Consider the following 14,119-nt stretch of genomic DNA (forward strand, 5'->3'; position numbering starts at 1 on the left):
ACATAGACCCACTACTTTAGTGCAGGTTTGTCTTGCTCACTGTGGTAGAGCATAATTTTTCTGTTAACAATGCTTGTTACCATCATTTGTAAACTCGTTAAAATAAACCTTTATGATAACTCATTGATGCCAAAGTATGTCTAGGTTGACTTTGCTCTGTTTGCTTGTATATTTTAGGGGCTATCGAAATTTTCAAAGTTTCTATGTTTTCTAAGCTTAGTTTTGATCCAATTCATACCAGCCATCTAGGGGACTCAGGAACAAAATTAATCAATAAAAGAAGTTATAAAATTATCTTACACGTTAAAATGAGTTCATTGTGCCCTGTTTCATTGTGTGTAGAAAAGGACATGGTTTAAAAAGTTAACATGTGTTGTTAAACATGCTTTTATCTGTTATCTACCCCAGCATTGGTGATGTAGATTGTTTCAATGACCATAAATATAAGATAAGAAAATGTTTTGATGGGGGCTTGAATGAGAGTAGTTGACTCACCAACCCTCGCCATAGTGTAAGAAAGAAAATTCTGCTTGGTGTGGAGTTCTTCTTCTTCTTCTTCCTTACTACAGCTGCCAAATTCCACTTCGACTGTATCGAGACTCACTACAGTATCTCCTACCTTCTTTTTCACTACAAGATATTTTGTAATCATACAAGGACCACACAAAAATTCTCTCATTATAGCATAGAAGTCTCAGTTTGCTGCATATAATCAATGAAAGTTGAATACCATCTTATGTATCTTCCAAAATGCTTGAAAGATTTCAAAAAATCAATGAAAGTTGGTTGGTTTCTACATACTCCTTTTCCTTCATATGAAATTCACAAGACATTGCCATCTCGATCAGAGCTGTTGTACTCAGTTCTTGCTGCAGATTTAGTCGCGAACGTTGAGTAATCGGCAGCACTTGTTGAATATTATATATGACTTTTGTTTAAAGTTATCAAGAACCAGTCTTTTAAAGTCAGCTGGAGTAGAAAAAATAGGTAGTTTGTTCAGCATATGCAAACATGCTTCACTTATTATGATGTTCTTCTGTTAAAAGTATTCTAGAATGTTCTAGGAGAAACCTAGAATTAATTAGACTATGATATAGATTATTATAGAATTATTTAGAGAATAGTAGAAACTAGTTAATGACTTGGAAAATTCTAGAAAGTTTTAGATTTCTTCATTATATGAGTAAACTTCAGTATGCCAACTTGTTACTCATTCTGACTCCAGTGCTAAAATTTTCAGTGTCCCATTGATATAGATTCAGATCGCTTTATACGTGCACTGGAGCTTCCTCAAGTCCAGGAACACATCAGAGAACATAAAGAAAGATTTGCTGGGCGGAAGGTAAATAATATATTTTTAGAATAAAAGTATGCCATGCATGCACTCAACTTCCACAACATAATGGGAACATGTATTAATTCTTAAGCATAATTTATCTCACTGTCTAGTTTCCTATGACATGAAGTTTTAGGATAGCTGGTCACTTGATATGCTTTGAGACCTTGTTTATGATAGTAACATGTGCAAGTTATCACTGTCTAGTTTCTTCAGCCCACACGTTATGGAAACTTATGATTTGTTTCAAAGTGTTCTTCGTGGATATTCCTGTTTGGTTCTTTTACTGTAAAGCTATTAGATAATTCTTAGTCCTTACCTTCCTTCCTAGTGACACATTTCTATTTATGCTATTGCTACTGCTTGTTGCATGGGTAGAGAGGTGTTTGTAATTCTAATTTTAGTAGATTAATATTTTTTTCCTCTCTAATTTGTATATTTAATGATATATCTTATGTTTTATATATTAACTATTTCTTATGTGAAATATATGGCATTACAGGTGAAGTTAGGTGTAGATCGCCTTGATATGATCAAAGGGATTCCTCAGAAGATATTGGCCTTCAAAAAATTCCTCGAGGAAAACCCTGATAGGCGTGACAAAGTAGTTTTTTTGCAAATTGTTGTGCCAACTAGAACAGATGTTCCAGAGTGTATACTTCTGTCTAAATTTGCATTGCTTCTTCTTGTGTTTGCCTGATTTGCAAATAGTTTTATTCTTTATGTTTCATGATTTCTTTTTGTTTCCTTGATTAATTCAAGCCCTGGCAGAAGGACTAGCGTCTGTTGCATTTTAGGAATTCTTGTTCTTTACTAAGGAGAGAAAAACTCATTGGAATGTCTAAATTTAAGTTGAATTCCTTGTGCTAGATCCTTTAGTAGTTTAATGTGTTTCTAAGTTGAATTCAAGCCCTGGCATAAGCTTTATGTTTTGAGTTCTAGGTTACTTCTGATTGTAGCTTGGGGTTGATGCAGAATAGTGTTCTATTTTGTCTCTCCATCTTATTACTGTCATTTTTTTAAAATAATTTTCTCAGTCAACAATGGTTAAGATATTTTTTTTTCAGAGTTAAACAACTCACCTTGTTTGAGGAAGTACACTTCAATTCTAAGTGCATTTTGTTTGCTTTGTTGCTAAAATTCAATTAATACACTATTTCATATTGCATTTTCACAGATCAAAAACTCACAAGCTAGGTCCATGAAATTGTTGGACGAAATAACGACAGATTTGGAACATTGATAGTTGTTCCAATACATCACTTGGTTCGTTTATGGCCATCTTAGTTAGTAATTACTGTATGAATGGACAATTTATATCTCACTATATTCTTTTTGGGCTATTTGGTATTTGGACATATGTTTTAAGTGTTGTTGACAGTTTTGTATATTGAATCGTATCTTATCATTTTTAGATTAAGCAATCACTCTTTTAGACACAATGGTTCTATATTTCAAATGGTATAGGCTTACCTGGTACGATTAAAATAGGATCTTGAGAGTGTTAAGCTTGGTGTAGATCACATCAGTGACCCATCTATGTGGTATCATGATGAGTAGGTCACATCATTGTGCCCCAACTTTTTTTTTTCTTGAATTGAACCTCAGTTTCTCATGCCAGTGCGTCAACTAAATGTCTAAACATAAAAGCTAATAAGCTATATGTATTTTCATTCATATGATATTTATACACTCCAATTTTGCTATGATTATTTCTCACTTGTTAGATGTAACTTTCTAGTTCCTAAGGAGTAACGACTGTGTACTCTTTCTGATCCTCTCTTTCTTTCTTTACAGAGATTAGTATTATTAAAAGCCTATTAAGCGTAGCTTCAGATGGAAGTCCATTAGTCAGAGCAGAGGTTGTTGTTGGTATGTAGTTTATCATCAAAAATTGCCTATTCATTTGTTGACTTTTTTAGTTCTAAGAAGTCGTTTGCACTAGGTTTTTAGGCATTATATTGGCAGCTATTCATACTCTTGAGGTTGCTCAAACAAACCTGCTCCTCCCGGGGCAATATTGTAATTTGTTAACTGAACTAATGAAGTTTGATTTCTTTTCCATCCTGGCAGCTCTAGGAAGATTTCCTTTGGTCACAACAATCATCTTAAGTCAATTGCTGCAGCATATTGGAAGCATACTGGGTCTCCTTTGAGTTCCCTACCTTCTTTGGCTCATATAAGAAGTCCAAGTAGTGTTGTTCCATCTCAGATTGATCCAATATCGAGAGTTGGCACTGACAGCTCGTCTCTTGTTCGAGATGGAAGGGTCTGCACTAGCAGCCCTCTTGCTACTTCTGGATTGGCCCGATCCTTTGGCATCGACTCCTTTTGGAATGGCCCGAACGTCGTGATGGCTTGATATGAATGGAGGAGGTATTTTTTTTCTACCAATTATATGCCAGGATAATCTTATTTGTTGGAATACAGGTTTCTTGTTATATTTACGTAATTACTTATTAAATGAACTGTTATGAACATGCCATGCATTAAATAAGCTTTTAATGGTCTTGCTTGCTTATTGACTATTTTTTTTCTTTCTACTTAAGTGGTGCTTATTCTTATTTCAATACTTTTTTGTTGTGTTGTTTGGTCTCCTGAGGCACGTTAAAAAGAAGACTATAAACTCATTAAATTATGTACTAAGGAGTGTTGGGAGCAATGATTTGTAATTCTTATTATTCTCTATATATATGTGTAAATAGAATTTTGTTACTGTAAAGAAAATTCTGCTACACTTGATTAATTTATTCTATTCTCTAATAAATATTTTATTTGACAAATTCTACAATTGGAAATCAAGAGAAGGTTTGATTATGCTAGTCTAGTGTCTTCATTAATCACTTATTTTCACCAAATTTAATATTTTCCAATTATACATGCTTCTGTTTCACCATATTTAATATGTTCTAATTAATAATTATACATGCTGGAGGTCATTTAAACAATACTTTTTGTTAATAGCTATTAGTTAGATGGAGGTCAGTTAAACAATACTCTCTCTCTCTCTCTCTCTCTCTCTCTCTCTCTCTCTCTCTCTCTCTCTCTCTCTCAGAGTCTATCAACTCTCTCCATAGGGATGGCTTGTACTAGTTGGCTAAAAGCTAATTTAATCACAGTTATGCCCGGCTAGCTGTTAGTTGCCAATTCTCTCTTTTATTTTATTTATGTTTTTCTATATGTTTGTGTGAATATAGTGGTTTGATCTGAAATATTTTTTGTCTTATTTTGTGTTTGATTTTTAGTATCTAGCTTTTGATTATTCTTAGTTTGATTTTGACTTTGGTTCTGCTTTCTTTGTACGAAGTTTAAAAGGCTTTTAGAGCTCATTTAGAGCATTTACTAGTACTGAGGGGACCTATTTAATGCTTATACCACTTCTTTTGAGTGATTAAAAATATCTAGAAATGCATCACTCTTAAAAAGTAAGCAGTGTGAGTACAATATGTAAGCAGGGGAAATGTTCTCTGTTGGTCTTCTAGAGGAAAAGTGTAGAGAAATGTTATAATATGAGGTATTATTGCTAAATAATGAGATATGCTCTATGAAGGTTGATCAATGTGATGTGTTAACAGTGTATGGTCCATTCAGGTGGAAATTATATTAAATGGTTAATTGGCCCTGTTAAAGCTCTGTTACATTATTGTGATGCAGCTTTTGATGAATTATATTATTTTTATGTCTGGCCACCTGACTTCAGAAAGTTTCACTCACATTTCACTGAATTTTACATCTACAAGAGCTGTTGCATTTCTTTTACTTTTAGTTGTTGCTCTTCTTTGTGTGTACGAACTTTGTGCTGTGTATGTTACAGCTGGTTCAACAATTGCGTATCAGCAATTGCCTTAGCAATTAACCTGCTCTTTATATGTAGAATGGTGTTTAATGGTACATGCAGTTCTCTTGTCTGGAGTTTTGGTAATTTGTTTCTATGTTTTCTGCTTTTGCAGTAGCAATTGAATCTTGCTGCTCTATGCTTTTTATGTGTTGATAATTTGAGACAAAGTTATAATTTTTTTTTCTCAAGTTTCTCAATGAGATTAAATTATCCTATTGTAGTTGGATTAATTAGGTTTTCAGATTCAAACTTTTCTAAATTATCCTGTTGATAACTACTACTATTACTCTATGACTCACTCATGTCTTAACTTTGAATTTCAAAGAACTAAATCAGACTTAGTTTATTAATTTAACATTGAATGTTGTTGTATTATGTTGCGTTGCAGTCTGCAATGAAGATACGGAGTGTGTTGGTTTTGCTAGAATTGGAAGTGAAGATCAGATCATTGTGGCTGGTACAATGAAGCAACTTCAATTGCATGTTTTTTTCCTATGAAATAGTACTGTAGGAGTGTGCAACCACTCAAATTTTGACGTGTTATTATGTAAAAAATTAAACTCTTCAATTTTTTGTGCTGAAAGTAGTAACTTTTCAATATGTTGAATATTTAAGTCTACTTGAATACTTAAAGAACATTTTGTTGTTGATGACAGTGTTGAATGTCTTAAACTAATTTGTGGATTGTTAATACAATGTTGAATGCTTTTACTTTTTGTTATTTGAAAATAAAGTTCATTTGATGATGCTAGTATATATTAGAAAGTTAATTTTAATTATATAAATAAAAAATAAAAATATAATCGAATAAATTAGTGTTATATAAATGAATATATAATGAGAATTTAAACTTCTCTAAATATTAAAATAATACGAAAAATGTGTTATAATATCTATTACAATAACACTTTTTATAAGTAAAGAATTTTGTTACGCAAACTTCATTATATAACACAAATTTATAAGTATTGAAATGTGTTATATAATCGACTATAAATAATATAATTAAACTCTTATCTATTTATTAAAATAACACAGAAAGTGTGTTATCGTTGACAGTATAATAACACATCTGTATAACAATGATAAAGTGTTATGTAAAGTACCCTGACCTACGATAACATAGTCGGTCTTAACACATCAAAAAGTGTTATGGTATATTTTGATAACACATTTTTGGTGTTATTAAAAGCATTTTTTCTTGTAGTGGATGGTAGGGAATTATCTGTAGATCTGATTGAGTTAGTGATGGATGACTTTGATATGATCCTAGGGATGGATTTGTTATTGAAGTATGGGGCGACGATTGATTGTAAGCGCAGGATGGTGACTTTTGAACCTGAAGGGGAGGTACCCTTTGTGTTTGTGCGGACAGTTAGTGGACCGCGAGTACCTATTATTTCAGCACTAAAATCTAGAGACCTGATGTAGGAAGGTTGCATAGGATTCCCAGCAAATATTGTGGATACCTCAAGGGTTGTGTCGGTTGGACCGAGCGAGACTAGATTGGTATGTGAGTTTCCATATTTATTTCCAGCAGACTTGCCAGGGTTGCTGCCATAGCGGGAAATTGTGTTTGTTATAGAGTTGGCGCCAGGGGCGAAGCCAGTATCTAGGACACCTTACAGAATGGCTCCGGCAGAGTTGAATGAGTTGAAGATTCAGTTGCAAGAGTTACTGGATTTGGGGTTCATCAGACCGAGTTTCTCGCAATGGGGGGCTCCAGTGTTGTTTGTCAAAAAGAAGGATGGATCTCTTAGGATGTGTATTGACTACAGGGAGCTGAACAAGTTGACCATAACCAAGTCGACCCTCCCCCAATAGCAGGAGGAGATATAACTACTATTGTCAGAGGACCTCATTTGGTGGGCACAAGCAATTGAGCCCAAAAGAGGTATATACAGGAGCTAAAAAATCATGGCAGTATGGAATTTATTACGGAGCAACGGTTATCAAAACAACAGCGGATGGAAAAAAAAAACCATTCATTTTCATGGAGGAGGACGTTAGCCATGCTTAGTTCCCACATAATGACCTGTTGTATGTAACTGTGCATCTCGCTAATCAAAGGGTGTGAAGGATATTGTTAGATAATGGAAGCTCAATAGATGTGCTTTTTAGGTCCACCCAAGAAAGGATGGGATTATCCGTGACCGATCTAAAGGCGACCTCAATGACATTGTACGAATTTTTAGGTGAAGGGATGACGACCATAGGGACTATCGGATTGCTAGTTATGCTAGGGGATGACGCACGAACTGTTACTAAAATACTTGAGTTTGTTGTAATCAATTGTTCGACTGCGTATATTGCAATTTTCAGAATACTAGCACTGATGGTTTTTGAAGCCATCACTTCGATTCGACATCTAGCAATGAAGTTCCCCTCAGCCTCGGGGATATGCACAGTACGTGGAAACCAGCTCGCTGCCCGAGAATGCTACAACATAGCCATGAAGGGAAAATCACAACCCAGGCAGCATGCAAAGGTCATAAACGAAGAAGGTGAGGAGACCCAGGAAGTGGAAGTTACCAATGGTACAGAAGAACCTTGAGAAAAGGATAACGCGATCGCCCAACAGGACGACATTGACCCGTAAATAGGCGAAGATAGATCTGAGTTCAAAGCTGTAGAGGAGCTTAATGAAATCAGTATCGACTCAGAAACACCTTCAAGAGTTGTAAAAGTTGGGAAAAATCTTGGAGCTGAAAGGAAGGAGCTGGTCGAATTCTTGAGGAAGAACTTGGATGTCTTTGCCTAGTCACATGAAGATATGGTGGGAATTAGTTTGAGTATAACAATGCATACTTTGAAATTGGACAAGAATTTTTCTGCTTAGTCCCAAAAATAAAGGCTTTAGGGGAAAGTATGGTCGGAAGCATAGGAAGAAGAAGTAGCTCGCTTACTTAAATGCAGATTTATCAGGGAAGCAAAATACTCGATCTGGGTTGCTAACCCCATTCTAGTCCCGAAGCCAAATAGGAAGTGGAGAACTTGCATTGATTTCTCCTATCTGAATAAGGCTTGTCCTAAGGAATGTTTCCCATTACCTAGATTTGATATGTTGGTAGACGCCACAGCCAGTCATGAGCTCATGTCTTTCATGGATGCATATTCTGGATATAACCAGATCTCAATGAACCTTAGAGACCAAGAACATACCAACTTTATGACTGAGCATAACGTATACTGCTAAAAGTTATGCCATTCAAGATGATGAATTTCGGTGCTACGTACCAATGATTAGTGAACAAAATGTTTGCTAACCAGATCAGGAGAAACATGGAGTTGTATGTCGATGATATGCTCGTTAAATCAAAGACTACCAGTAACCATGTATCTGATGTGCAAGAATATTTTGGCATACTAAGGTATGACATGAAGTTAAATCCCCAGAAGTGCTCCTTCAGGGTTTCTTCAGAAAGTTTCTAGGGTTTAGAGGCAAATCCAGAGAAAATTAGATCGTTGTTGGAAATGCCTTCTCCTAGGACCTGCAAGGAAGTATGAAGTTTAACCAGAAAACTGGCTACCCTAAACCGCTTCGTTTCAAAATCAACTGACAACTATCTCCCATTTTACAACTTGCTCAGAGGAAACAAGAAGTTCGAGTTGACCAAAGAATGCGAACAGGCATTTGACGATCTAAAAGCTCGCATAGCTGAACCCCCCGTACTATCAAAACCGGCGTCTAGGGAATGTTTGTTAATGTATCTGGCTGTGACAGAAGATGCAGACAGTGCTTTGTTAGTTCTAGAGGAAAATCGGGTGCAGAAACCATATATTATGTAAGTAAAAGACTTCTCAGAGCTGAGTCCCAGTATCCATTAATAGAACAGCTCGCTTTCTGTCTTATTTTGGCTTCAAGGAAGCTTAGACCATATTTTCAGTCCCATACTATCCACATCTTAACCGACCGACCTTTAAGGTAGGTTTTACAAAAATCTGAAATGTCGACACATCTACTAAAATGGGCCATCGAACTCAGGCAGTTCAAAATATTATATATGCCACGCACAACAATTAAGAGTCAAACCCTTGCTTACTTTTTGGCTGAGTGTAGGAGTTGTGGAAAATATTCATTGATGGATCCTCTAATGAAAATGGATTGGGACCTGGGATAATTTTAATCTCACCTGAAGGGCATCAATTCCATACAGCTCTTAGGTTCGGATTCGAAGCATCCATCAACTAAGCAAAATATGATGCCTTATTGGCAGGGTTGAGGGTGGAGAAAGAGCTAAAAGCAAAGGCGATCCAATGTTATAGTGATTCCCATCTTGTAGTCAATCAGATATTGGGAGAATACCAAGCTCGCAGTATGAAGATGGTAGTCTACTTAGCCAAGGCTAAGGGCGAGTTGTCTGAATTTGAGTTTAGCTTCGTTGAACAAGTACCCCGCGAGCATAATTCCAATGTCGATGCTTTGGCTAGACTTGCTACCACCAAAGAGGCAGATACACTAAATGTAGTTTGGTGGAATTCTTGGAAAGCCCAAGCATAATAGCATAAATGGATAAGGTTGGAATGATTGACATAATAGTGGAGTATCTCACAACCAGAAAGTTACTTAACGATCGAAAGGGCGCAAGAAAGTTGTTGTATCAAGCTCCATGATATGATATGGTTGAAGGGATTCTATATCAATGAGGGCATTCACTACCTCTCCTATGGTGTGTTCTTCCCAAGGAAGTGCACACTATCTTGTAAGAAATACACCAATGCTTCTTTGGAGACTATGCAGGGGTGGAAACCTGGCTCTGAAGATACTGAAACAGGGCTATTTTTGGTGCACACTGATAAAGGACTCAATCTCGTATGTGTAGAAATGTGACAAATGCCAATGCTTCGCCATAGTTTACCGAACAACTCCCATTGAGCTAACCTTGTTCTCATCCCCTTGGCCGTTTGCAGTATGGGGATTTGACTTGATTACTTCTTTGCCAACAAGAAAAGGAGGAGCTCGTTATGCTATTGTCACCATCGATTACTTCACAAAGTGGTTGGAGGCCGAACCTCTGGCAACCATCAACTTGAATAGGGTCCTGTATTTTGTCATAAAAAATATCATATGTTGATTCGGGCTCCTGAAAAAGACTGTGTCTGACAACGGAACTCGGTTCGATAGCGATCTCTTCACTAACTTTTGTGAAAATATGGAATAACCAAGAGTTTTTCGTCGGTAGCATACCTGCAGATTAATGGGCAAGTCAATCTCTAGGCATATAGAACCTCACATCGAACCTCGATGGGACATACCCTTTTTCTCTGACATCTAGAAGCGAGGCGATGCCTCTGATTGAGGCACTGGTGACGACCCATAGACAAAAGACCTTTGATCAAGATCAAAACCACAAGCTACTCAGTGAATCCCTTGATCTAATCGAGGAAAAACGAGAAGCGTCACAATTGCAACTCGCCCATTATTAGCAGAAAATTACTGGTTACTTCAACTCAAAGGTAAAAGGACGCAGACTCGGATTAGGTGATTTGGTCCTCCGGAAAGTGTTTTTGGCAAGGAAAGATCCCAAAGACAGTGTGTTAGGGACGAACTAGGAAGGACAATACCAGATTGTGGAGATCCTGCGCGGAGAGACCTTCAAGCAAGCTCGGTTAAGTGGTGAAATAGTTCCATGGACCTGGAATGCCCTTCACCTCAAAAAGTATTATCAATAATTTTGTTATCTTTAATGCTTTTAGAATTATTGTATATGCAAGGCTTATCTATAAAAGCCATTTCAATTTAATAACAGTTGGATTACTACGTAATCAAATTTGTTGTTTTATTATTGCGAGCTCACTTTGTAAAAGCAACCTAGAACATTTATAAGTTCTTGTTGCTTTGGGGGCACATACCTGAAGAGAACTTTTAAAAGAGTTTAGCATATTCAGATGAAATATCAAACTTAAATTTTGGAAAAATTGATTATTCAACGGCTTTTTAAAGCTCGGATTTTGAAAATTCAAACACGAACTAAGATCGAGAACTTTCTAAAACAAAACCCCTGGATACGACCAGGTTCGAGGCCTGATTCCTAATATGTACAATGCTATTAAGCAGATTAAAACCCCTAGATACGACTAGGTCTAAGGCCTGATTCCAAATAGGTATAACGCAATTAGGCAGGAAACAATCTTTGATACAACTAAGATATTGACTAAAATTAATTATTCGAGCCATCAAAAATCTATCTCGATCTAAAGACAACCCCTAAGATTTCGAGTGTACAAGAATCCAAGAATTCACAAACATGAGAAAAAAATAGACTAAGGGAAACACAAATAGATCAAAAATTAAATATGTATTCAAAACATATAGTTATCTCGAGGAGAGAAAAACCTCGATCTGAGCCCGAAGGTGATTGTTTTACTCCCTAGGGACTTAGTTATAAAATATAAAATAAAGGATATAAATCATTGAGCTCTAATGACTCGCTCGGAGGATGTCATTTCCTCACCATCCCCTTCAGCAGCATCAGAAGCCTTGATAGTCTCAAAGGGCTCCTATGAGTAAATTTTGTAAGAAAAGGCTCCCAAAACCCTGGCTACATCAGAGTAAAATTCTTGTTCTAGCTGAAAAGCTAGAACCAGTAAAATATCTCCTCCATTGAATTCGACGACTCCGAAAGCTCCTTTTTGAGGCCCTGATTCTCAGCCTGCAGCTGGTCCAGATGTCGGCTCACTTTCATGACCTGATTCTTATCAATCTACTCGCCTTCCTGGGAAGCAGCGAGGGCAGCCTTTGCAGACTGCTCGCTCTCCTTGGAGGAAACCAGGGCAGCTTTGGCAGACCGCTCGCTCTCTTGGGCAGTGATCAGGGTGGCTTGGAGCTCATCACTTCTAGCATTTCTGCGTAGTTGGGCCAAAACAGATTGTAAAAGGAAAAGGAAAGTCAAGATTAGTTAAAAACAAAAAAAACTGAAAATGATAAGAGTGTTTATGTACATAATTCATAAAGTTAGGAGACTTACAAAGACAATTGAAGTATTTGTGATCGCAATTATTGAACCCATTCGACATAAAGAACTAGTCTTTATGGTCATTTGGATGGCTGGGGAGGTCAACGACAAATGTCGAGTTGGGGAATCGAGTAAGGTAGTGAAAGTCGTCACCTCGTCCCTTCTGATCAGGACTGGCCTTGAGGCAGAAGAAGTACATAATATCTGTTGGGGTGGGGACCTCCCACTTGTGCCTTAGAAATAGATATTTCAACCCCACCAAAATTCTATATGAGTTCGGGGGGAAGTTAGAACTGAGCCAGTCTAACATAGTTAAAAAAATCCACTAAGTACTGGTCTAATGGGAAGAAAGCACATGCCTTCAGGTGATCATCACACAAAGACCCAAAGTCATCCTGAAGGGGGGCGCAACTCCGCTCTCCTTCCAACAGAGGTCAGGTAAGGAGGCCATCAACTCCCATCTTAATCCCATGGATCAGCAAAATTTTGTTCACTTTCCTCTGCGATGTTATTCGGGACACAATGTGCTCGACCTCAAAAAAAGCATCAGGGTTGACAACAACCTCCCTCTCCACCACTTGGCCAAAGTGAGGAATTGGAGATTCAGACTCGATCTGCTTGTCTTTATTCTGTTTTGGGTACAGGAGCTTGGGCATTTTTCTTCGGTGGGGCCATGATCTAGCTCACCTGATGACAAAGAGGCCTATTAGTGGCGACCTAAGGTAATTACTAGCTACGGCGATAAAGGTACAGTGACTCGAGGGTTTAAGTCGTTTACTTTTGGTGATTCAAAATTTACGCGAGCAAAGATATATCCTACCATCATTGCGTGGTTCCACACATAGTCCTAGGCCACGCGTTATGAATTTGGGAAATTCCCTGATATTTCGGGATTCGTGTGTCAGACTCGGCATACCCAGTACTTTTCTTTGAAAGATGTTTAATGCAAAACCGTTTATGAATCGTGACCCTTAAGCTACCCGGAGCCAAACCTTAAATCCTCTCAACTTCTACATCCAAACAGGTATCCTAATTGATTTATCAGTGACATTTTACTTGCAAAACCCAGAAAAATTTCCCACTTTTCGAATACCTTATTTCTAAACAATCCTAGTATCATTCTTTTAGCGTAAATTGAACCCTATTTAAACTCAGACATGGCAAGATATGAAACGATACTAAACAAAAAATGTTTTCGAAGAAAAAATCTCATTGGAAAATAAAGAACTGAAAGATTCATGTCAGATGAGGAAATACTTACAGTTTATACGTTTGTTCGGTGAGAATGATTGATGCGTCCATAGGCAAGAGCTTGAGAGCTTCTGAGAAATGGAAGGACGATGAAGGTTTATGGAAAAGGTTTGAGAGAAAAAGGGGATCCGATTAAGTCGGCTCGAGATCCAAAGGCCAAGATTATATGACTCGTGCGATAGAAAAAATTTGACAGGACACTTGTCACAGTCCTCGAAACCCGAACAGATGGCCACATGTTCAACACTCGAGTAGTAGGCAGGCATGACTTTACATGATAGAAGCCTAAAAGCCCCTTCTATGCGTGTCCGAAAGTGATGAAGTCAAGCTAGAGTAGGAGCTTGAGAAGCAAATGTTGTACCCTAAAAATTATCACCAGTTTAATCACTTAATTAGGGGTACAGTTGACAGATGAATATATGGAAAAAGCAGACAAGTAGAACATCTAGCTAATGATGATGTGAGCAGCTCGTGTTAGGGCTTGGCAACACGACATTCAGGTAATTAGTAGGTCGCCTCTTAGGATGACGGTCCAGTTCGAGAGATGTAGTTGCTAGATCGCCTTTAGGGCACTCTGCACATGTTCAGCTCGTGGAAACCTGGTCATGATGCATACTGAAGGATCCCGAGAGACTTGGAGACACTCTATACGCTCATTAATGCCCAGGTTGTATTGCACATTTATTATTTATTGTCCGATATAAAAAGAATATATTATATTATAAAATCATATCCCTA

At 37.3% G+C, this 14,119-nt stretch overlaps 1 protein-coding gene across 1 annotated transcript; it reads left to right on the forward strand.

Annotated features, from left to right (window-relative positions):
- Nucleotides 1-715: 715 nt before the first annotated feature.
- On the forward strand, nt 716-2,036 carry LOC133821650 (alpha,alpha-trehalose-phosphate synthase [UDP-forming] 1-like). The gene is made up of 3 exons (XM_062253819.1): nt 716-889; nt 1,241-1,342; nt 1,839-2,036. The coding sequence occupies exons 1-3, from the start codon at nt 716-718 to the stop codon at nt 2,034-2,036; spliced, it is 474 nt and encodes a 157-aa protein (XP_062109803.1).
- Nucleotides 2,037-14,119: the final 12,083 nt, after the last annotated feature.

The sequence above is a fragment of the Humulus lupulus genome, chromosome 1 (assembly GCF_963169125.1).
Source record: "Humulus lupulus chromosome 1, drHumLupu1.1, whole genome shotgun sequence".
NCBI lineage: Eukaryota > Viridiplantae > Streptophyta > Magnoliopsida > Rosales > Cannabaceae > Humulus > Humulus lupulus.